This window comes from Ostrea edulis, chromosome 3 (genome assembly GCF_947568905.1).
Source record: "Ostrea edulis chromosome 3, xbOstEdul1.1, whole genome shotgun sequence".
Classification (NCBI taxonomy): Eukaryota; Metazoa; Mollusca; class Bivalvia; order Ostreida; family Ostreidae; genus Ostrea; species Ostrea edulis.
This window is the reverse complement of record NC_079166.1, coordinates 47,292,519-47,316,102: the sequence shown is the minus strand read 5'-3', so window position 1 is coordinate 47,316,102 and position 23,584 is coordinate 47,292,519. Positions and strand designations below refer to the sequence as shown.

The 23,584-nt window shown below is 34.7% G+C and overlaps 2 protein-coding genes across 10 annotated transcripts in view; one reads left to right on the top strand and one right to left on the bottom strand.

Moving 5' to 3' along the window:
- LOC130052585 (uncharacterized) overlaps positions 1–10,552 on the bottom strand; it is a 14,888-nt gene extending 4,336 nt beyond the window's left edge. The window contains exons 1-4 of one of the 6 annotated variants that reach the window (XM_056157960.1): positions 10,118–10,552; positions 8,736–8,863; positions 4,138–4,167; positions 1,253–1,408 (exon numbers count right to left, since the gene is read on the bottom strand). The gene's annotated coding sequence lies outside the window, so the exon portion shown is untranslated. Of the gene's footprint in view, positions 1–1,252; positions 1,409–4,092; positions 4,168–8,616; positions 8,864–10,117 lie in introns of those variants that run through there. The other 5 variants (XM_056157958.1, XM_056157961.1, XM_056157963.1 and 2 more) reach the window with 5 other exon arrangements.
- Positions 10,553–11,389: 837 nt separating this feature from the next.
- The window catches only part of LOC125651149 (uncharacterized), an 84,022-nt gene continuing 71,827 nt past the window's right edge, over positions 11,390–23,584 (top strand). For 3 of the 4 annotated variants that reach the window (XR_008800931.1, XM_056157985.1, XM_056157984.1), the window contains exons 1-3: positions 11,390–11,561; positions 18,047–18,275; positions 22,848–22,967. Coding sequence is in view for 3 of the 4 variants with exons in the window: in XM_056157985.1 (XP_056013960.1) it covers positions 11,460–11,561; positions 18,047–18,275; positions 22,848–22,967 (451 nt within the window). In the remaining variant the exon portion in view is untranslated. The remainder of the gene's footprint in view (positions 11,562–18,046; positions 18,276–22,847; positions 22,968–23,584) is intronic. The other variant, XM_056157983.1, reaches the window with a different exon arrangement.

Sequence of the window (23,584 nt, the reverse complement as noted above, 5' to 3'; positions counted from 1 at the left end):
CAACCTTTTTGTATGAATTTTATCCCGATAAAACCGCTTATCTGTCTTAATTTTTTTATGTAATCCAAGTCCTAAATTTTTGTATCTCACTTTCGTTTTCTTCGATATTCCTACGCGCATTATTCACAGGGCGCTTAAATTCGAAATGTTAGAAGTCTAATAAATACTACGATAGTGAACAATTTCCAAATATGAATTTTAGTTATCAATTATGGCTTTATTTAATTAATTACATCCGGACAAGGCTTTGTATATATCTTATATGGTTTTATTGTCATTAAAATTCACATGTCCGGAATTTATGATAGTCCTGTCTGGAATGTCCGTATCCGAACAATTATTTGATTGGATAACTTTTATCCGGACAATAAGGACAAACAGTGATTGGTTGGACAAGTCTATATAAGGAAGCTCAGTCTCAGTATCCATCATCTTCTCCTAGAGAACACATCTCATTAAGCAGAACAATCAAGGTAGATAAAAAATGAACTTTGTAGTTGATGACGCTAATTTCTATAAGGACTTCGTCCGGACAGTCCGTATCATTATTCAGTCATGAATTTAGATTTGACTAAGTAGGAGATTATTATAGTTCTTATTAATATTTTAGCCTATTGAAGACTTTGTGTTACGAAGTTTAACTTGGATGATTAGTTGTCCAGAATGTTGTCCGGAACGTTTTACAGCGTTTAAGAATCACTTGTTTGGATTCTAGTTCATAAGAGTCAAGTTGTATAGATTAGATGTCAGAGTTTATGACCGCAGGAGTAGTAATTAAGTTACTGTTATATTCACTTTAGGTTTTAGCTGGTGATGTAGGAGTTAAAGACAGGTAGTAAAACAAAAGGGGGGGGGGGGGGGGGGTCAAGTCTGTTATATCACAGTTAAACTTTCGACTGTCCGGATCGACACTTTTAATATTTCCTTTTTATAAACTATTTAGAGTATCTATAGTAAATAACCAAAGCATAATTTCAGTCTGCATGTTTATTAAGCTGAGAGCGTTAGTCCGCGGAGATACACGTTTTAGGATTTCTCAGCCTAGATGTCACGAGTCATTCCCCTTTGGTCATGCATTGTTGAATGGTCAGCATCTCGGTCTATGTGTTGTTGTTTTATCCTGACATATTGTTATTTGGAGTTGTGAGCCATCCTGAATAAATTGTTGGTTGTTTTTAACTTGTATATGATGTTTATTTCTTTCTTTCTTTGTGACAAGGAACCGCTCGACTTGTTACAATAATAATATTACCTCAACAAAATCCATTACAGTATGGAAAAATTCCACAATCATTGGATACAGCTGGTCAAATGTCGGCTCCAGCACGCAAAACCTTTGCTCCCTGTAATCTTATCCTGGCTAACTGATCACCACCAACCGGTATCTTTAATGCTCTCAATTCATCTCCTATATGAAAATGGTTCATGATTAACAAAACAATTAATTTGAAAATCACTAAAAACAAATGATACAAACAGCATAAATGGCAATTTTTTGCGTTCATATTAAAAGTGTTGCGCTGTTTCAAAATGAATTGTATGAACGTGTTGGGAGGCACCACTACTAAATAAAATAAAAGTGGTTGGTATTAAGGATGGTCTATTAAAGTCAGAAATAATAGAAAAAATATATATTCAAAATTTATTGGTGGTGGGGTCTTAAACAAGAGGCCCATGGGCCACATCGCTCACCTGAGTCACCTTGGTCCATATCAGAAGACTTTCCATATATATTTGCATGTAAAACCGTAGTCCCTATTATGGCCCCAACCTACCCCTAGAGGCCATGGTTTTTGCAAACTTGAATCTACACTATCAGAAAGCTTTCATGTAAATGGGAACTTCTTTGACCCAATGCTTCTTGAGAAGATTTGTATGTAAAACTTTGATCCTCCCCCCTTGTGGCCCCATCCTACCCCCAGGGGCCATGATTTGAACAAACTTGAATCTGCACTATGTCAGAAAGCTTTCATGTAAATATCAGCTTTTTTGGCTCAGTGGTTCTTGAGAAGATTTTCCCTATATATTTGTATGTAAAACTTTGATCCCCTATTGTGGCCCCATCCAACCCCCCGGGACCATGATTTGAACAAACCTTAATCTGAACAATATCAGAAAGCTTTCATATAAATCTCAGCCTTTCTGGCTCAGTGGTTCTTGAGAAGAAGATTTTTAAAGATTTTCCTTATATATTTGTATGTAAAACTTTGATCCCCTATTGTGGCCCCATCTGACCCCCAGGGGCCAGTATTTTAACAATTTAGAATCTGCACTATATCAGGAAGCTTTCATATAAATCTCAGCTTTTCTGGCCCAGTGGTTCTTGAGAAGATTTTTTAATGACCCTACTCTATTTTTACCTTTTCTTGATTATCTCCCCTTGGAAGGTGGCCTGGCCCTTTATTTTAACAATTTAGAATTCCCTTTACCTAAGGATGCTTTGTGCCAACTTTGGTTGAAATTGGCCCAGTGGTTTTTGAGAAGTCAAAAATGTTAAAAGTTTACAGACGGACGGACGCCGGATTATACGGGTGATCAGAGCTTTTAGCTCAGGTGAGCTAAAAAGTGCCCCCCCCCCCCCCCCCCTATTGACATCACCATACATTTAATTCTGGAACAACCCTTAGCATAAGACTGCAATTATTTATGAATCTAATAATTGCTGAAGAACATATATATATATACAGTCATTCCAAAGATGACAGGACCTATGACATAAGCAATTGAAATTCATTGATTCACTTAGATAAAGTTTATGTTGGACAAAATGAAAAGTATCCAAATTAAAATGTGAAAAGATCAGTTAAATTATGAATGGTCTGGTTGATCGTGAATCACTGAATATCAATTATACAGTAAATACAGAAATGTTTGCGATGTTTATATTATTGCAAATATTGTAACAGTCTGTGTGTGTGTGCGTGTACATTGGAAGTGTCAATAATTATATCCTGACTAGCTCAGAATGACAATTAAATATTGGCTATTCCCCAAATCCCAGCCCAAAATGGTATACTACTTTTTTTCTTCTTAGATAAACATTGGTATAAAGTATGATTTAATCGGCAAATGTCTGAGGTCACAAACACACAGATTATATATATATATATATATATATATATATATATATATATATATATATATTATATATATATATAGTAAAGGTGCAACAAAGAAAAAACAAAAATAACAAGAGGCCCATGCCTAGAATCGCTCTTCTGATACATTGTAGAACAGGCAAAACTTCTCACTAACCAAGATTCATCAATTAACAAAGTTTGATGATGTTTCAAATAGTACCTGAAAATTTAAATGTAACTGTCCAAAAGTAGGTCACGGTGACCTACTTTTGGTTGACACACTGAAGACTCAAGATGCATCAAATAGTATTCAAATATAGCCGTCAAATTCCATAGTGACCTACTTTTTGGTCGACACACTCCAAAGACGTCGACTCAAGATGCATCAACTGACAAAATTTGATAATTGAAGTCAAATATTATCTGAAATATTCAGATATAAACGTCAAATTCCAAAAGTAAGTCACAGTGACATACTTTTTGGGCGACACACTCTGAAGACTCAAGACCCATCAACTGACAAAGTTTGATGATTGTAAGTCAAATAGTATCTGAAATATTCAAGTATAGCTGTCAAAATCCAAAAATAGGTCACGGTGACCTACTTTTTAGTCAACACACTCTGAAGACTCAACATGTATCAACTGACAAAGTTTGATAATTGTAAGTCAAATAGTATCTGAAATATTCAAGTATAGCTGTCAAAATCCAAAAATAGGTCATGGTGACCTACTTTTTAGTCAACACACTCTGAAGACTCAACATGTATCAACTGACAAAGTTTGATAATTGTAAGTCAAATAGTATCTGAAATATTAAAATATAGCCATCAAATTCCAAAAGTTGATCACGGTGACCTACTTTTTGGTCAACAAACTATGAAGACTCAAGATGCATCAACTGACAAAGTTTGATGATCCTAGCTTTCATAGAGTCCAAAATATGCATCTAAAATTGAAAATGTGAAATTTGAATGCCTGCAAAATTCAAAAAATAGGTCAATGTGACCTACCTTTTTTATAAATATATTTTGAGGCCTCTAGACGCATCAACTTACAAGGTTTGATGATTCTAAACCTCTCGGTATCTGAAATAACAACCTAAAATTTATTCATAAATGATTAGCCATAAAATTCAGAAAGTAGGTCATGGTGACATACTTTTCACATGATGCAGTTCAAGGTCCCATGATCCATCAACTGACAACTTTTGATGATCATAGGCTCAAAAGTGTCCAAGATACGCATCAAAATCCATTTAATAATAATTACCTGCGATATTCAAAAAGTAGGTCACCATGACCTACTTTTGAGACAACATGATATTAGGTCCTAAGATACATCAACTGACAAAATTTGATGATCCTAGTCCCTATACTAAGCAAAATATCAAAGTTTTAACAAAACAAAATTTAAGGTCAACTTTGAAGTGACCTTGAGACCACACCCTTTGCCCCAGGATGATGCCTTGCACAATTTTTTTTATCTACAACCTATCCTCATCCTTATGCATAAGTTTGGTGATAATTTGCCCAGTGGTTCTTAAGAAGAAGATTTTTTAGCAACCACTACTTTTGCTTGCATTTTCCTAATTATCTCCCCTTGTTAAAGGGACACAACCCTAGTTTTAGTAAAAATGAAAGCCCTTGGTCCAAGGATACCCTGTGACAAATTTGACAAAAATTGGCCACAGGGTTCTTAAGATATAGCCCTTTTTCCAAAAAGTTGACGCACACTGCACACCGCACGCCAGACATATGGCCATATGATTAGCTCTTTGAGCCTTCGGCTCAGAAGAGCTAAAAATCAAATACTAACCATGCTAACAATAAAATTAACAAACACCTTGGAACTATCAAACTGTAACAAACACATCCTGTCATTTCATTCCAACCTGATCTGTTGTACCAATCTGTTAGTTGTGTCATGTAAGAGTCTAAAATACTGATGCAATCATCATACTTTGCTTCATTCTTCAATATTATGTGACTTGTTGTTTTTCTGGACGTAACATCAGAAAGTTGATGTGAGAAATGTTTTGGAAGAATATAGCATTTCAACCACTTAAACTGTTCACAATTTGTCATCATAACATCATAAACAATATTTAGGTTTTCAATGGGAAATCGATGGCGTTGGTAACTATTTTGTGTTTAACGTTTTGCCATTCGGCATTTCTTCGGCAGCTTTTATTTTTACCAAACTTATGAGGAAAGTAGTACAGCATTGGAGGTCGTCGGGTTTTCGTGTCATTATGTATTTAGATGATGGTTTAGCTGGTTCTAGCGAGTTTTATCAAGCTTCTATACTTAGCGATTTAATCAAACATGATTTAACAGAGTTGGGCTTTATTATTGCTGAATCTAAATGTTTTTGGTTTCCACAACAAAATTTAGTGTGGTTGGGTTTTGACGTTAGATAGTGTTTTAAAAGTTACTTCAGAGAGAATTGATAAAATGCTCAAGTGTATACACGAGGTATATACACGGATTCAGTCGGATGGTTCACGTTTTAGGGCGAAATTTATAGCTAGTATAGTAGGCCAGATCATATCTATGGAAGCCACTATAGGAAACGCGGTCATGTTTAAAACAAGATGTTTGTATCAAGACATAATGACAAGGGTCAGTTGGAATTCATGCATTGATTTAAGTTCGCAATCTTTGGCAGAATTAGAATTTTGGAAGGATAATTCCAGGTTGATTAATGGGCAAAATATAAAGTCAGCTTACAGTGAAGTCGCAAAGTTAAAATTTTTTAGCGATGCTTCCGAATCAGGTTTCGGTGCTTATATAGAAAACTCAGAAACTACAGAGGTAATGGGACTCTGGACAGTAGAAGAATCTACGAGAAGTTCCACATGGAGGGAACTAGAGACAATCAACAGGTCTCTGAATACTATAGGAGAAAGTATTTGTGGTAAAACTGTTACATGGTATACTGACAGCAAAAATGCTTGCAGAATTTTAGAAGTTGGTAGCAAAAAGTCTCATTTGCATGAAATTGCAGTTGAAATTTTAGAAAAAATTCAGAATTTACAAATAAACTTATATATTCATTGGTTGACAAGAGAAAGCAATATTAGAGCAGATGTGCTTAGCAAATGTTTCGATAGTGATGACTGGGGAATAAAGAACAATGTTTTTATACATATTGACAATTGTTGGGGCACACACACGTGACAGATTCGCTACAGACTACAATACAAAATGTTTTAAATTTAACTCGAGATGGTGGTGCCCAAATACCAGTGGAGTAGATGCCTTTAGACAATTCTGGGGTGAAGACAATAATTGGTTGGTTCCACCTCCTAGATTGGTTTGCAAGACATTTAAACAAATTGAAGCAAGACAGAGGGAAGGGTACTTTGATTGTTCCTTATTGGAAATCGGCCCCTTTCTGGCCTTTATTATGCAAAGGAGACGACTGGGAGCCTTTTATCATGGATGTTCAGAAAGTTAATTCAATGATAACCGAGAGAGGTAGAGGTGCAAATGGCATATTCGGAGGTCATAAAATTTTTGACATGGTAGCATTTCGGCTTGAATTTTAGATGTCAATATTTAATTTATTTTCAGATTTAAATGTTGAGAAGAACATGGAGGACATTCTAATTACGGCAGGTGTGGATCTGGAATCATCGGACAACGCAAAATTGGCGGCAAAAATGAGTGAATATATTCTGAAATCTAAAAGTGCAAACACCAGCAAGAAATATCTTTCGTCTTTCAACAGATGGTCAAACTTTATCAACAGCAAAGGAACATCAGCCATACCAGCAAATCCAATTCATATTTCACTATATTTCACACATTTGTTGAATATTGGATGCTCTGATCATGTGATTTCTAGCGCTTTATATGCCATAAAGTGGGCACATTCTATATTAGGCCATAAAGATCCGACCGAACATCCCTTCGTGCGGGAATTTAGTGGAGTCTTCCAAGCGTCATAATAAGTCTAGAGTTACCAAAAAGGAAATTGGCACAGTCAACGATTTAATTTTACTTTATGATCTACATGTTAACAGTACCAATTTGTCTGAAGTGCGCGATTTGTGCATGATTCTACTTTCTTTTGCTGGATTTTTGCGCTTCGATGAACTAAGTTCGCTTCGTTGTTCAGACATTACCTTCATGGATGGATATGTAAAAATATTTATTAATAAAAGCAAAACCGATAAATATAGACAGGGGAACGAAATTTTAATTGCTTCGGGCGTTAGTTCAGCTTGTCCAGTCATTATGCTTCAACGTTACGTATCATTAGGAACTATAGATATTTCTTCAGATCATTTTTTATTTAAGGCGGTATTCAAATCAAAAGATGGTTTAAAGCTGATTTATAAACACAAAAAGCTTAGTTACACACACGCAAGAGAGTGCATCTTGTCCAAGCTTAAATCTGTTATGGGAAACATTAATATTGGTTTACATTCTTTGCGTTCAGGAGGGGCGACAGCTGCCGAAAATTCCAATGTAAATGAGCATTGCTGGAAGAAACATGGTAGATGGGCATCAGATTCGTCCAAGGATGGTTATGTAAAAGACAGTTTAGAGAGCAGGCTCTCTGTTTCAAAAAAGCTAGGATTGTGACTTATGTTTATATATTATATACGTGAGTGTGTGTATCATACATGGGCTTCATTTCCAGTTAGTTTTTATCAGTATATTATCAGGCATATATTTTAGCTAGGTTTTTATTTCCTATATATTTAAATCTACTGCTAACTTTTGGACATTTTTCTAAACTTGCCTGGCTTACACCAAAGTTGTATTTGGTTGTCTTGTATGCAAAAGGATTGCATTCACAGAAGTGTATATTATACTGTAGTTTTCCCGCGTTTCAAAGAATAGCAGGAAAACGTTGTATGATAGGAACGTGTTCGAATGCCTATGCGTAGTAATACAAGGCGTGGCCATAGGAAGGCCTATATAAAGTGTCGAAATCATGAGTAAGGTCATTCTAAGCCAGTCTCACGAAGTGCACGTAGCACAATTTTTTATTATTATCTTTAATTAATATGGATAAGGTCCGATATTCACCCTTAGACGTTACTTAACACTTGCTTTCGGACACAGGTTTCCATAGTTTTTTCAAATATTTTATCTATGGTTTTTCCTGGGCGGTTTTTAACGTCAATGATGGGGGTTTTCTCGACATTTTGTTATTTGATTCAGTACTTGCATAAAACTTGTTCATGTCAGTTACCATGTATGTAGTAAGTTTGTTGTAAAGTTATTAAACGCCGGCTGCCCAACAAGCTTGCCTGGCTTACACCAAAGTTGTGTTTGGTTGTCTTGTATGCAAAAGGATTGCATTCACAGAAGTGTATATTATACACCTACATACAGAATATGAAAGCTCTATCGTAAATAGTTAAAGAGAAATTAAATAGGTAAGATTATAAAAGTAAGTCAAATTTCAAGGTCAATGTCACAAGGTCAATCATGTAAATGTCAACTTTTTCTGGCCCAGTGGTTCTTGAGAAGATTTTACCTATATATTCGCATGTAAAACTTTGATCCCCAACCTACCCCTCATGGGCTCCATGATTTGAACAAACTTGAATCTACTCAATGTTAGGAAGCCTTCATGTAAATTTGAACTTTTCTTGCCCAGTGGTTTTTCATCAGAAGATTTTTAAATGACCCACCATATTTTTCGTGATTATATCCCCTTTGAAAGGGGTATGACCTTTCATTTAAATGAACTTGAATCCCCTTCAGCCATGGATGGTGTGTACCGAGTTTGATTGAAATTGGCCCAGAGGTTCTGAAGATTCTGAAGTAGATGAAAATGTGAAAAGTTTAGACGTACAGACAACGGACAATTGGTGATCAGAATAGTGCACTTAAGCTTTCAGCTCAGGTTAGTTAAAAAAAAAAGCTATGACCAAAGCTTGTTTATGAATGTTGACTTTGCTTGATTTTCATGTTTATAAATTGTACACATTCAAGTGTTAATTGATTTATAAAACACACAAGAATTCTAAATCAATGGTATTAACAGTGTACTATTTTTACCAAGCAAATATTAAATCTGTACAAATACATGTAATCTAATTTGCCACAATTCACACCCTCATTGCAATTTTACCAAGTTTTCTTGGTTAAATATGAAATTACGCAAAGTACTTAAAATTAAACCAAAATAAAAACAAAATCTGCTATGAGAAAGGTCCAAAATTGGTTTCACACAATGTCTATACCATCAGAAGAGAAGATATGAGTAGCTCTTATAACATTGTGTAACATTTTATTTAAATCCTGAGTGGCACATAAAATGTAATTATATTGTGACCAATGCGTTTGAGATTTATTGATATCAGGTTAACAGGTCCAGTCCAAAGACTATTTCTACCTACATAGCTATTAATAGCCACGTAGGTATTGAAACTTACTTAAAGTAGCTATACTTAATTCTACCTACTTTTACCTATTTTTGAAAATATAAATAAATAATAATTAAGGCGCATCTTTTAAACAGGTCAGTCCTTTTATGTATCATGTTGTGCATGTGCACGACAAAATTCGGAGTGTAAATTTGAATACTTTACGAGGGTAGAGAAGAATGCAGAGGAAATGCATGAAAATTCGCCCCAAAATCCTTTAATGTAAAAATGCATGAAGGTAAACTTTAAAATTAATACAGATTTGTAAGGCACTCTAGCCTTTTTATCATGTAGCTATGATCTTAAGCTCCTAGAAAATGGAACTGGGTGCTGTTATTGATGCAAATTTGAAAGGTTAGAAAGTAATCATATTTTGTCCAATATTTTTGTGGTATTCATCGTCAGTGTAAGTGAATAAAGAAATTTGGTACACACCATATTGTGCCGTTCCTGCGTTTGGCCACGAAATGCAAGTAAAGGAAAAAGTAGGTAAAAATAGCTACCTGGAGTAGGTTTAAATACCTACGTAGCTATAAGTAGCTACGTAGGTAGAAATAGTCTTTGGACTGGGCCTGGTTAATTAGGAGTGGGACCCCTTTTTTAAACATTGGACCTGCCCCTGATACAACTATAATCAAGCTTACTTGAATACGCATGATCCAGGAACTGCAGACTTTTCCTGGCCTTCTCTTTGCTTGTGACAGGCGATGTTTATGATTGTTGTTGGATACTTTTTTTGATGGAGTCAATCACAGACACACGTCGTCTTTATGGAGTCGGGCCTGAAGGTGTTACGCACAACTTTTTAACACTACCTAACACTTCCTCGACATCGTCAACTAGCACTTTTACCCTCATCATACATTTTAAATCATAGCATTTATCCAAAATCTTGGCACATGGTAAACATATCTTATTTTTCTCTGATAATGGAAATTCTCCAACGGTATATATTAGTTTTACACAAAGATTTCTTTCAGATGCGACTTTAGTCCCTACTATTTTGAAAGTATTTTCATTAAGTCTCTTCTATCTTTCAAACAATACGTGCAGCTATCGCCAATGTCGACATGTTATGATCATGTGATCAAAAAGTTACGGAAGTCGATAGGTGCCAGGGTATAGAATTAATATTTATTTAACTGGCGGCCGCCACTTAATTTATGTGGCGGCCGCCAGTTATTTTATCTGGCGGCCGCCACTTAATTCACATATGGCGGCTGCCAATTGCAATAACAATGTAATTCATATCGCTGAGTGATTATTTTGGAAAGGTTTAGAATAGTACGCAAACACGCAGTGCTCATCGTTTTTCAAAGTGTATAATAGGGACAGTCGGAGGAGAAATTGTCTTCTACTATTGTTGACAAGCAGAAAAGGAACCTAAAATGTCTCTTTTGTCCAAACTTCGTACTCCTAAATTGGAGGGAGAGGGCTCAGCTCCGTCCATTCTTCAATTGATCAGTTAATTCATTATTACATTTTTACCATTCATTACTACCACCAAAAAGAGTGGGGTGGAGGGCCAATCCGCCAATTAATCTTATTTCACATGTGAAAATAATTATAGTTTGCATGTGAAAATAATAGAAATTGAACGTTGTCAAAAAAATGGAGGGTCAGCTCTGTGGTTCTACGTATTTAACAGTACAATCGAAAAACAATAATTTAATGCTCTTAATTGTGTGTGTGTGTGTGTGTGTATATATATATATATATATATATATATATATATATATATATCACATACATATTACTAAGCATTGGGAGGGATTGCACCCCTTTCATTTTGAGATAGAGATAGAGAAAGAGAGACGAATTGAATAACTGATGACAGCCATATAAAGGATTTAAATTGTGTGACGGCCGCCATTATAAATTAAGTGGCGACCGCCATATAATTAATTCTATGCCCTGGCACCTATCGGCTTCCGTAAAAAGTAGTCCGTGAATGGGTTCCTTATTACATCGTCTCTGATTAACACCATGAACCGAAAAAAAAAAATGAAGTGTATTTTCCAAGAAACGAAAACGAATTCTATTTTCAGATATGTAGTCTTGCAAATCCTTGTTCTACTTTCAGTGGAGGTAACGCACTGACTACCTGTTCAATATCTGTTTGATGTTTCACATAAGTTGTATGTAGAAACAGGTCGATATTGTAATCCTGTCATTCCTAGAGAAAATAGATTTTGTTTTCATTGTCAAACTATTGTTGAAGATGAAAAACATTTTTTACTTGATTGTCCTGTGTATGAACATATTAGAAAAATGCATTCAAAACTACTAGATATTAATACCTTATTTTGTTTACTAAATCCACATAACCTTGTATCTACAAAACAAACCTGTCTATACATCAGAGACTGTTTTAATGTTAGAAATAAGTTTTCAACAGTTTCATATTTTGTAATGTATCAATATATATGTGTATCTATGTATGGCTAACAACACATTCTTATATAATGTGCTTTAGTGCCAATAAAGAATTGAATTGAATTGAATTGATGTATGCTTCTTAAGCTCCATGAATATTATTTTCACATCCTTGCAGGACTTTCAAATGTTTCAAACTTTATTGTCCGTCTGCAGGTGCACACACCCTTCTTTATTTTTATTTCTGCTTGTGTTGATGTCGAGTCCTTTTAAATTTCTTTGAATCAAAATATTTTTAATTTCAACTTATGCCTATCGATCTGTATTTAACTATACTTGCTTAATCTTATCAGACTAGTATATCTTGGACAAATGCCAAATTTTTTAGCGAAGAGAGATGGAGGAAATATTTTAATAATTGACCAAGAATTCTTGCATGTTCTTGAAAAATTATTATTTTCTTATAATATGATAATGATATAATGAAATTTCTTACTAATGTGATATTAGTTGCAAGAGCTTAAGACTGTTTGTTTCTTATTCATTTGATTTCTTTCTATAATGCCATCAACAGTTATTGTTTCTGTATAGTCTTTAAACTTTTTCAGATTTTCAACTTTAATAATTACTGTATTTGTTGTAAGTTTTATAAGTTTGTTTCAACCCATGTTGAAATTTGCTGTGGATTAAAAATTGAGGCCTATAGCTGTCTTACCTCTGTAAATTGTAATATATTAATGATCCACATTTTCTTAGTTACGTTTCTAATTTTGACATGTTGAGTTTTGTTGAAACATGGTCAAGTGTCCTAGATGTTACTCTGCCTGGTTTTCAGTTAGTTGACTGTATATAGAAATAGGCAGACACACAAAAAAGCCAGACATAATTCTGGTGGCATTAAAGATTTTGCTAAAAACAACATTTTCAAAGGTACAAATGTATTTAAAGACTTTCCACATCTAAGTCTAATCCAGATATCATTTGGGTCAAGTTAGATTGCAAGTTCTTCAACTTTTAAAAGAATATTCTATTGCCATGTTCAAGTTCATTTATCACATACATGGTACATGAGGTGCATTAGATAAACATATGTTTGAGTAAGAATATAAGGTCAGAGTATGTAAAAATATACCTTATGTAGTGAAAAAGTATTTACAAAATATGTTAAGGATCGAGGACTAATTATTGATAGATTTTTTAAATAAACATACAGAGTTTTTTAAGTGTTTTAACCTTACTGGTTGACATAATTTCATGAAATTTAATAACATTAGGTCTTGTATAGTACCTACTGTGTAAGTATTCTTTTCTAATATTTGACAAAGCTATATAATGGAATTCATCTGCAATTTTTGATTTGTTACACAAAACAAAATCCTTCATTATATGGAATACTAATCCATCTGTCAGTCTCTTCTGGAAGATAGTGATTTGTGGTGCAAAATTTAAGAAGAATAGTTCTATTTTTTGGACAATTTTTTCTAAATATCTTTCAAGTCTGCAAAGTCTACCTTTTAGGTATATATATAATATTTTACCTTTAGATGATTTGAACATATTGCTTGACCATGTTTGAATAAATTGATCCAGACCTTAAGTCTTTGTTTGACGGTATTTGTTATCCATTATTCATTTATGTTCTCTTATTGTTGATGCCATATATTTGAAAGTCCACACATGTTTAAAATTTTATGAATACATTCAAACCAGGGGTTTTTAACAGTACCCTTAAGATATTGTGTATGCAAAAATTTAAAAAGTACTGCATGTACATTAAGTTTAAAGTCACAACCTGGCAATAATTTAACCCAGCATAAAATCATTCTACTATACACATTAATATAAATCGGGAAACGACCTGTTTCACCATATATCATAAATAAGGGTGTGGAGCTTTTCAGCTGAAAAATGTGTTTCAGAAATCTTAAACGGGCAATTGCTGTCTGATATTGTTAAGTAATTTAGGCTACAATGATTGTTCAAGGTGATTTCATTAATGCTTATACCAACACTTCTCCAGACTTTGTCCTGATGACCCAGTTCACCCTGTAACTGATGTCAGATCATAAGATTTTATATGATACTTATCTACCAAGGGTACTTATAATAGTGGTAAATATTTTTTAGAACTTATAATGCAAAGAAACTGGTTTATATCTTAAAGGGACTGATTCACGATTTTCCCCCAAATTTTATTTTTCACTTTTAATGATCCAAATCTACTATCTAACATGTTTAAAAGGTTTCACATAAAAATTAAGGTTATACATTATCACAGAAGCTCATTTTAGAGAGTTCATTATTTGTTTGTAAACAAAGATTGCGGTATGTTATTGTTTACGAAATTTTCAAAAGAAATGGATATCGATCTAAGTTTATTATATCTTTCACATTTCAAGCATTCTTTGTGTAAAATGTGTCATCTAAAAGTAAAATTTTGTGACTATGCAGAATTAAGATGCTATATATTACAAATTCCATATTTCACCAGTTTGTTTGTATACATAAAAAGACTCGAGTCTTTGTTTACGTAACACAGATTTAAGTCTAGAATATAGCTTTTATTCTTGCATTTAGAAGGTCAACATTTTGGTCGTCAATATCAAATGAGTTATATTTTTAATGTTTAACATCAAAAATAAAAAATATTTTGTTCAAAAATCGTGAACCAGTCCCTTTAAATGGTAGAGAAATATGGTGATTTAGAGTGTAACTGCACATGTATTAGATTCAATGGATGCATGCAGTGTTGTTGACTGCACCTATCAGTACATATATGTATTTTGTAACCTTTATATACTTTAACTGTGTTTTAAAGTACACAATTTTACTCCTTTCTCTGATCATTGTTTGATAAGCTGCTCTTTGATGATATCTTTCTTTGTACAACAGAATAGCAATTGATATAGATTTATTTTCACCAATTGCTAAATACTTATGAAACAATTATGCTATCTAAATAATTACATAACAATCTTATCAGCAATGACTGTCAACAAAAAAGTAATGATTTCTTAAGAACATAATTTACACATTGTAAATATTGGCTGTCAGTTCTTTCAATGAGATTTTGTGTGATTGTGATACCAAATAAAACAAAACTTCTACAAAAACAAATGTCTGTAAAACCTAAAAGTAAAATTTAACCCAAAGAATTAGGTCTAGATTTCAAGGACAGCAAATTCCTATCTATCTGGACTATCAGCTTATCAGTACATGCTTCATAAGAAAGTGATAAAGTTGATCCTGCAAATTACAAAGGTCTTTCAATTATTTTTGGAATTTATAGGTAAAGCTATTCAACAGAATAAATCACAATTGACTGTACAGTAGAACTTTATATATCAAAATAATCTTATTAGCACAAACCAAATCCTGTGTGGAAATTGTGTCTCCATTATGCATTTATTTTGTGTGGAAATTGTATCTCATGATCCTATTGTCAAATCTCTTTAAGATCTGGTAGCGACGTATCACACTCTTGTCTGGAGTAGCTGATCAAATATCTTACAGTACAGTGTAACTGTAATTAGATCCAGGGTATTACATATAAAAGTAAAAAGTTTATAATACCTACACCCAGTGAATGACAAGTCATTCTGAAATCTGAGTAGAAGATATCTGAGTTCAGATTGATTCCTCCCCCCTCTAATCCTCCAAGCTGTTATACCTATAGTGCAATGTCAAATATAATTGAAGGGTGTGAAATCTCCAGATATACATGTACATCTTAATTTTAGTGAAGTTTAGTTCATCTTTTTACACCTTTATTCACAAAACTTTGTATACTATCATGACCATCATCGAATTTTGTCTTCCTTTTTGTGATGTTTTATAAAAAAAAATCGATCTATGTTTTAATGTATTATAACTGAGACATTATATGCTGTGCGTGTGTGTGTGTGTATTTCATTATTATTTTGATACGCCCTGAAACTGATGTTTATTCTTATCTAGCATATTTATGGTACGTATCTTGTGTTTTCATGTTTTATATGTACAATCAGGATAGGTACAGCTACGGACTGTTTACATGTGATAACGCCTTTTATATCATTGCTTTTTCATGTTTTATTTATTTTCTATGTATTATGTGTATAACATTCTGTAGTAAGGTATATATGCATTGTAAAGCACCTTTGAGCGTACATAGTGTATGAAAAGGGTGCTATATAAATATGGTATTATTATACCCCCCGCAACAAGTTGTGGGGGGGGTATACTGGAATCGGGTTGTCCGTCTGTCCGTCCGTCCGTCTGTAGACGCAATGGTTTCCGGACTCTAAAGCATTATCCTTTCCACCTACCGTCACCATATCATACATATGGACTACCCATGGGATGAAGATGTTCCCTATCGATTTTGGGGTCAAAAGGTCAAAGGTCAAGCGCACTGGACATCGAAGTAGCAATATGGTTTCCGGGCTCTAAAGCGTTATCCTTTCCACCTACAGTCACCATATCATACATATGGACTACCCATGGGATGAAGATGTTCCCTATTGATTTTGGGGTCAAAAGGTCAAAGGTCAAGCGCACTGGACATCGAAGTAGCAATATGGTTTCCGGGCTCTAAAGCATTATCCTTTCCACCTACCGTCACCATATCATACATATGGACTACCCATGGGATGAAGATGTTCCCTATCGATTTTGGGGTCAAAAGGTCAAAGGTCAAGCGCACTGGACATCGAAGTAGCAATATGGTTTCCGGGCTCTAAAGCGTTATCCTTTCCACCTACAGTCACCATATCATACATATGGACTACCCATGGGATGAAGATGTTCCCTATTGATTTTGGGGTCAAAAGGTCAAAGGTCAAGCACACTGGACATCGAAGTAGCAATGTGGTTTCCGGGCTCTAAAGCGTTATCCTTTCCACCTACAGTCACCATATCATACATATGGACTACCCATGGGATGAAGATGTTCCCTATTGATTTTGGGGTCAAAAGGTCAAAGGTCAAGCGCACTGGACATCGAAGTAGCAATATGGTTTCCGGGCTCTAAAGCGTTATCCTTTCCACCTACAGTCACCATATCATACATATGGACTACCCATGGGATGAAGATGTTCCCTATTGATTTTGGGGTCAAAAGGTCAAAGGTCAAGCGCACTGGACATCGAAGTAGCAATATGGTTTCCGGGCTCTAAAGCGTTATCCTTTCCACCTACAGTCACCATATCATACATATGGACTACCCATGGGATGAAGATGTTCCCTATTGATTTTGGGGTCAAAAGGTCAAAGGTCAAGCGCACTGGACATCGAAGTAGCAATATGGTTTCCGGGCTCTAAAGCATTATCCTTTCCACCTACCGTCACCATATCATACATATGGACTACCCATGGGATGAAGATGTTCCCTATCGATTTTGGGGTCAAAAGGTCAAAGGTCAAGCGCACTGGACATCGAAGTAGCAATGTGGTTTCCGGGCTCTAAAGCGTTATCCTTTCCACCTACAGTCACCATATCATACATATGGACTACCCATGGGATGAAGATGTTCCCTATTGATTTTGGGGTCAAAAGGTCAAAGGTCAAGCACACTGGACATCGAAGTAGCAATGTGGTTTCCGGGCTCTAAAGCGTTATCCTTTCCACCTACAGTCACCATATCATACATATGGACTACCCATGGGATGAAGATGTTCCCTATTGATTTTGGGGTCAAAAGGTCAAAGGTCAAGCGCACTGGACATCGAAGTAGCAATATGGTTTCCGGGCTCTAAAGCGTTATCCTTTCCACCTACAGTCACCATATCATACATATGGACTACCCATGGGATGAAGATGTTCCCTATTGATTTTGGGGTCAAAAGGTCAAAGGTCAAGCGCACTGGACATCGAAGTAGCAATATGGTTTCCGGGCTCTAAAGTGTTATCCTTTCCACCTACAGTCACCATATCATACATATGGACTACCCATGGGATGAAGATGTTCCCTATTGATTTTGGGGTCAAAAGGTCAAAGGTCAAGCGCACTGGACATCGAAGTAGCAATATGGTTCGGTTTGTCATGCCATTTGTTTTTTACACTCAGAAAAGAGGTAGTTTATACCTATTACCAACACCCCTTTGGGAGATTGGGGTAAGCGGGGGGTATTCTTAGTGAGCATTGCTCACAGTACCTCTTGTTATTTATTATTATTTCCTAAGAATAATACAATGTTATTTATTGTTTCATTTGTAGACATTGAGAGCCAACTCTGATTCCTGTCTTATATCAAGAGCCACAGTACAGAGAGCCATAGACTGTCCAGTCACTGAGGAAGGATGGAGCAAAGCTGCCGAAAGGAAAAACTGTTCAGCTTATGCAGACCAGTGTAGTCAACCTGAAAAGCTTGAGTATCATTGTGTCATTAATCCGTTTGTTAATGAAACAATAGAAGTCTGTGCTTATAGGAGGTTCATTTTCTTGGGTATGTAAAATTTATTTATGATATTAGTTATCTACTAGTTTGTAAAACCGAAGGGAACTATAGTTTCTTCTACATGTATATCTGTCCTTCCTCTGTCTGTCAGTCAGTCTGTCTCATTGGTTTTTATACGCCCGTCTTTAGACGGGACGTATTATGGTACAGCGATGTCTGTACATCCGTCCGTCTGTCTGTCCGTCCGTCCGTTCGGGGTTTTCTCTTTATAATTTAATTTCCCTTTCACATAGCATGCTGAAACTTGCTGTGTAGCTTCTTTGTGGGTCACTCTAGATAATATTGCAATTTTGATCCATTTCGATCTTTTTTCCAGGAGTTTTGCCCCTTTATTTGGAAATAATTATTATATGGAGGGTACATAATTTTTCCGCCCTACTCCTCCCACAGTTTTCAAGTGAGAGCCTTCTTATTTTGTGGAGTGTTTGTATGGGTATTGAAGATGTGCATGTGGGATGGATTTGATTTTCTACAATTTTTGAAAAAATTACAGGTTGTTGAACTAAGTCTATTTGGAAATTAATATTCTATGGAGGGTACATAATTTGTCTGCCCAACTCCTCCCACAGTTTTCAAGTGAGGATCTTATTTTGTGGAGTGTTTGTATGGTTATTGAAGATGTGCATCAGGGGAAGGATTTTGATTTTCTTCCATTTTTGAAAAAATTACAGGTTGTTGAACTTAATTGGTTCATTTTTAGGAAATCTCGATTTTTAAGCTAAGACCCTTTGTTCATATGAAAGTTTGTCACAGCCTCATGATGGCTGATACTACCTGAAGCAAAGTTATACAAATTATAGCACAAGAAAAACACCCTATGTAAGCATTTCACGGGCGTATTATGTACCGTTTGTGGTACTCTTGTTCTGACTTTTTACTGTTATGTTTGTGAGGATTCATTTGAAACTTTCAATGTAGTTTCAGATTGACAATTAAACTAACAATCAAGTTAGAATTTTGTATTAATAAAACCTTTGATCTATAGGTGTGAAGGAAATCAATTTTCATATTGTTGCGTTTTATTTTCATCTGGATCAGGATAGTGGTCTGATGTAAAGACTGTAAAAGTCTGACTTCTGACTGCCTCAGTCAACAAAACTCAATTGCTGATTGTGTAATTAATCACTTCATTAATTTAACATTTCAAGCGCATTATTGCAAAAGCAACATATCATTGAAAATATATATCGAATCTGTTAATCACACGAATTTTGCCCCTTTATTTGATCAAAGTACTGAAAGTACTGAAAGACGGGGTCAAATTATTTAATGCATAACTTTCAGAAATGGTGCAGTTATGCTAATATGACAATTCATATGAACTCTCCAGACAAATACTTTAATCAGACATAGGTCTTGAATTGCAGATTTACGTACAACTTCCAATTCGTGTTTTTTGATATAAGAAAAGAAGTGTTCAAAATCAAAATTTTCTTGAAAGTCTGTTCCTTTTTTATGGTTTTGAGGCCAAACGAATAATGCTTGTATTGTGGCCTCCTAGTCTTGTGGAGAGTTTTGTTTAAATTAATCCATATGATCCAGAACTCGATATTCTTGGTTATCATTTCGCCGAGATAGTTCCTTCCTTATTATACCTCAATATTCTTGGTTCGTATCTTATGGTAAGGGTCACCATTTTAACTTGTGCACTTAGCTCTTCATGCAGCTATTCATAGCTAAATCAGGTACTGAACTGTATGTACATGCATGAATGTTATAATAGTCAAGTCCATGCGCACATGACTATATATAGGTGCCAAATCTTGACATTTGATGCAATCAATATTGAAAGATGACATTGCTTAAGATGCTAAAGACTTTGAATTAGGCTGTCAACTTGATGTGATCGGACTCTTCGGATCAAGTTACTATAGTAATAATATATATATACTGTATGTTTAAGTGGGTAGAAAAAGTAAGCTGACCTTGATATGGAATAAACATTAGCAATATTCAATTTTAGTGACCTCAACTCTGTCACCAATAATGCCAAAATTAAATCCTCGTTAAAATTTTACTTATACGGTATAATCCAATGCATGTGTTTATATAGATATTGGTTGCATGTGGCATGTATTGCTTTTTAAAGGAGCTTAGCAACCACTCTCCTGCACCATATTTAGTTACAACCTTAAATTTTCCCCAGGAAATAAGGACATCCTCATTTGTATATATAGATAGTAATTCCTCTTGCAGTTTGCCTTTCAGTTTTTCTGAATGAGAATCCAAATAACACATATAGTGCATAATTTGTAAATGTGCTGACAATTAGTATTCCTTCCAATAGTATTTGTTTTCCAAGATGTGTCGAAGTCTATCTTGCATTCTCTCAAACTTATAAATAACATTTGCCATTCCACCTTTATCCAGGATTTCCTCCCTTTAATAATTGACTTATCAAAATCAATCAAGTTATAAGTGCTTGTGTAACAACAAATCGATGATATTGTATGTGTTACTTTTGGTTCAAAATAAACTGTATATAGATATAGTTTGTACAAAAATGTATTTATATGTTATAATGTAGCATTCATTTTCTCTTATAGTCATCAAAATATGAAAGGCATTCTGCTTGTTAGAATATGACTTGTGCTTCTTGGCTGTCTTTCTTAACTATTAAGATTCATAACAATACTTTTGAAACCTAAAGTTTAATATGTAAGTGTTTTGGTGATAAATGTGGCTGATTCCTCCAAGTACTTCTCACTACATAGTCTATAAGTGTATCCTTTGCCTCTCTGTGACAGTGTGAAGTAGATCTGTTCTATTGTATTGTCCCCTTCAGCTTCACGACTAGTAGTATTTAGAAGTGTACCTTTTCTCAAGACATCTAAAACTGATTTAAAAGAAGTTTTTGAAAGGATAGCTTAATTAACTAGAGCCAAGCTCGTTGCAAAGCAACGAGAGGTCTTCCGTCGGAGCTGTGTGACATAAAAACCTTAAACTTGACCATATGTCCTTGGGTCAGGTCCTAATGCAGCCTAGTTAACATGAAAATACAGGAACCATACATGAGTATGTGTGTGTGGGATCTAACTTTCGCCTTCATTTCCTCTTGATATGTTATACGTAACATCACCCCGGGAAAATTTATTTGAAATACTTAATATCCAGTGATTTTACAAAAGACGAATACAAGATAAGTTTTAGAAAGAAAATAATCAACTGTACTGTGACAGGAAGATAAGTATACTGTAACGATATAAGTAGTTTGGCTACGCTGGCGATTCTGACTTCTCGTATGTACTTATGAAATAGTTTGAGAATTTAATATATATCATTGAAATAAAGCTATAAAGGTGTACTATAAATTTTTATCGTTAGCTAGGTGTTTAATAAATTTATACTACTCAAGTACATGCGTATGATCTCATTCCACGAATCAGTCTTTTGAGGCGCGCGTGTATGTGGGATTAAATTCTTTCAGCATTTAACTTTTCAGTCCCAATAATGAACAAAAAATTACTATTTAAATTTATGAAATTTATGGCTCAAGACATACAATAATGGTTTATAGCTGTTACCAATATTTTATCATACAACAAAATTATGATAGCATAATATTCAGACTGAAGAGAAAAATTCATCAAGTTTGAATTGTTTATACATACAAATCAAATAAATTGCTCTCATATCTTGAATATTTTATTAAATTTTCATATCTATCTTCGTAAATACATGTAGGTATATTATGTACACAGTGCACACAGAAGTCACGTATGAATTTCACACCAGGGGCACGTGCCGAAGTAAGTTACACATATTTTTCCCCCTTCACCCACCTAATGATACGGTTACCTGTTTTCGGGTCAAGCTGTTTACTCATATATAACACAATACTCGAGCAAAATATTATGTTTATGAGATCAAGAAGATGTTAAAGAACAACTTTTCCAGCGAAAGCCATATCGAAATATTTACCGTTTTTAAGTTATAAAGCGAAAACTTTGAAGATTCCCAGATCTCTAATTGAAGGGGCCAGCCCCTTTTTAGGGATATCAAAAGAAAGCTCTTAACATTTTGCACAACTTTTGTTCTACACTTCTTAACAAAATATTTCTAGTTTAAAAGATACAAAGGAAAATATGTGTAATTTTTTGCTCCTTTAGACGTCCTAATTTTTGAACCCTGTCAACCACCATTTCGAACGCTGTAATCAAAAAACAAAAAACGATGTGCACAACTACAATGCTCCTACTTTTCATTTTCAATGCATTTTCTGCTCAAGCTTATACAGTCTCGGAGCCTTTGTCTGGAAACTAAAGCCCCTAAAATTTCATTCAAAGGGAAATAACTCGTGAACAGAAGGGAATTTCTGAAACGTAGTACATGATTTGAAAATTGTTCTGTAAAGTTTATAAACCCTGAAAATTTGAGCAAAATCCATCCAGAAATGAGCGAGATATGAAGCTTCAAAGTTAGCGTCTAGGAAAAAAAAAAAAAAATAATAATAAGAATAATCTTAACCAGCACAATCAGTAGAAGGTCTTCCGTTGTTACGGAAGACCTTAATAATTACATGTACATTAAAACAGTAATTTGCCTTTTTGAACTTTGCAGGTCATTGTACTGAATACAGCTACAGTGCCAACAGAATTCAGCAGAGTCGCAGTACAGATTGTACTAAATTCACAGACAGGCCATGTCCTCAAGGATATCCATCTACAGAGGCATACAAGTGTAAGTGTCTATAAATACATTAAGGATATCCATCTACAGAGGCATACAAGTGTAAGTGTCTATAAATACAGAGGCATACAAGTGTAAGTGTCTATAAATACATCAGGATATCCTTCTACAGAGGCATACAAGTGTAAGTGTCTATAAATACAGAGGCATATAAGTGTAAGTGTCTATAAATACATCAGGATATCCTTCTACAGAGGCATACAAGTGTAAGTGTCTATAAATACAGAGGCATACAAGTGTAAGTGTCTATAAATACATCAGGATATCCTTCTACAGAGGCATACAAGGGTAATTGTCTATAAATACAGAGGCATACAAGTGTAAGTGTCTATGAATACATCAGGATATCCTTCAACAGAGGCATACAAGTGTAAGTGCCTATAAATACATCAGTTTGGAGACATCTGAGCTCATCTGTGTCAGAGATGCATTTAGTTTAGTACTCAGCTGACTATGTGGGACAGTATACCTTCAGTCAAGATGAATAAATTGTTCATTAAAAAGAAAACGCCTAAACAATGCCATATTTGCAACTAAATACTCTACTTATAGTAATTAAGCTTTAAAGATTGGGACAGAGAAAATTTGAGCTACATATATGTCCACAG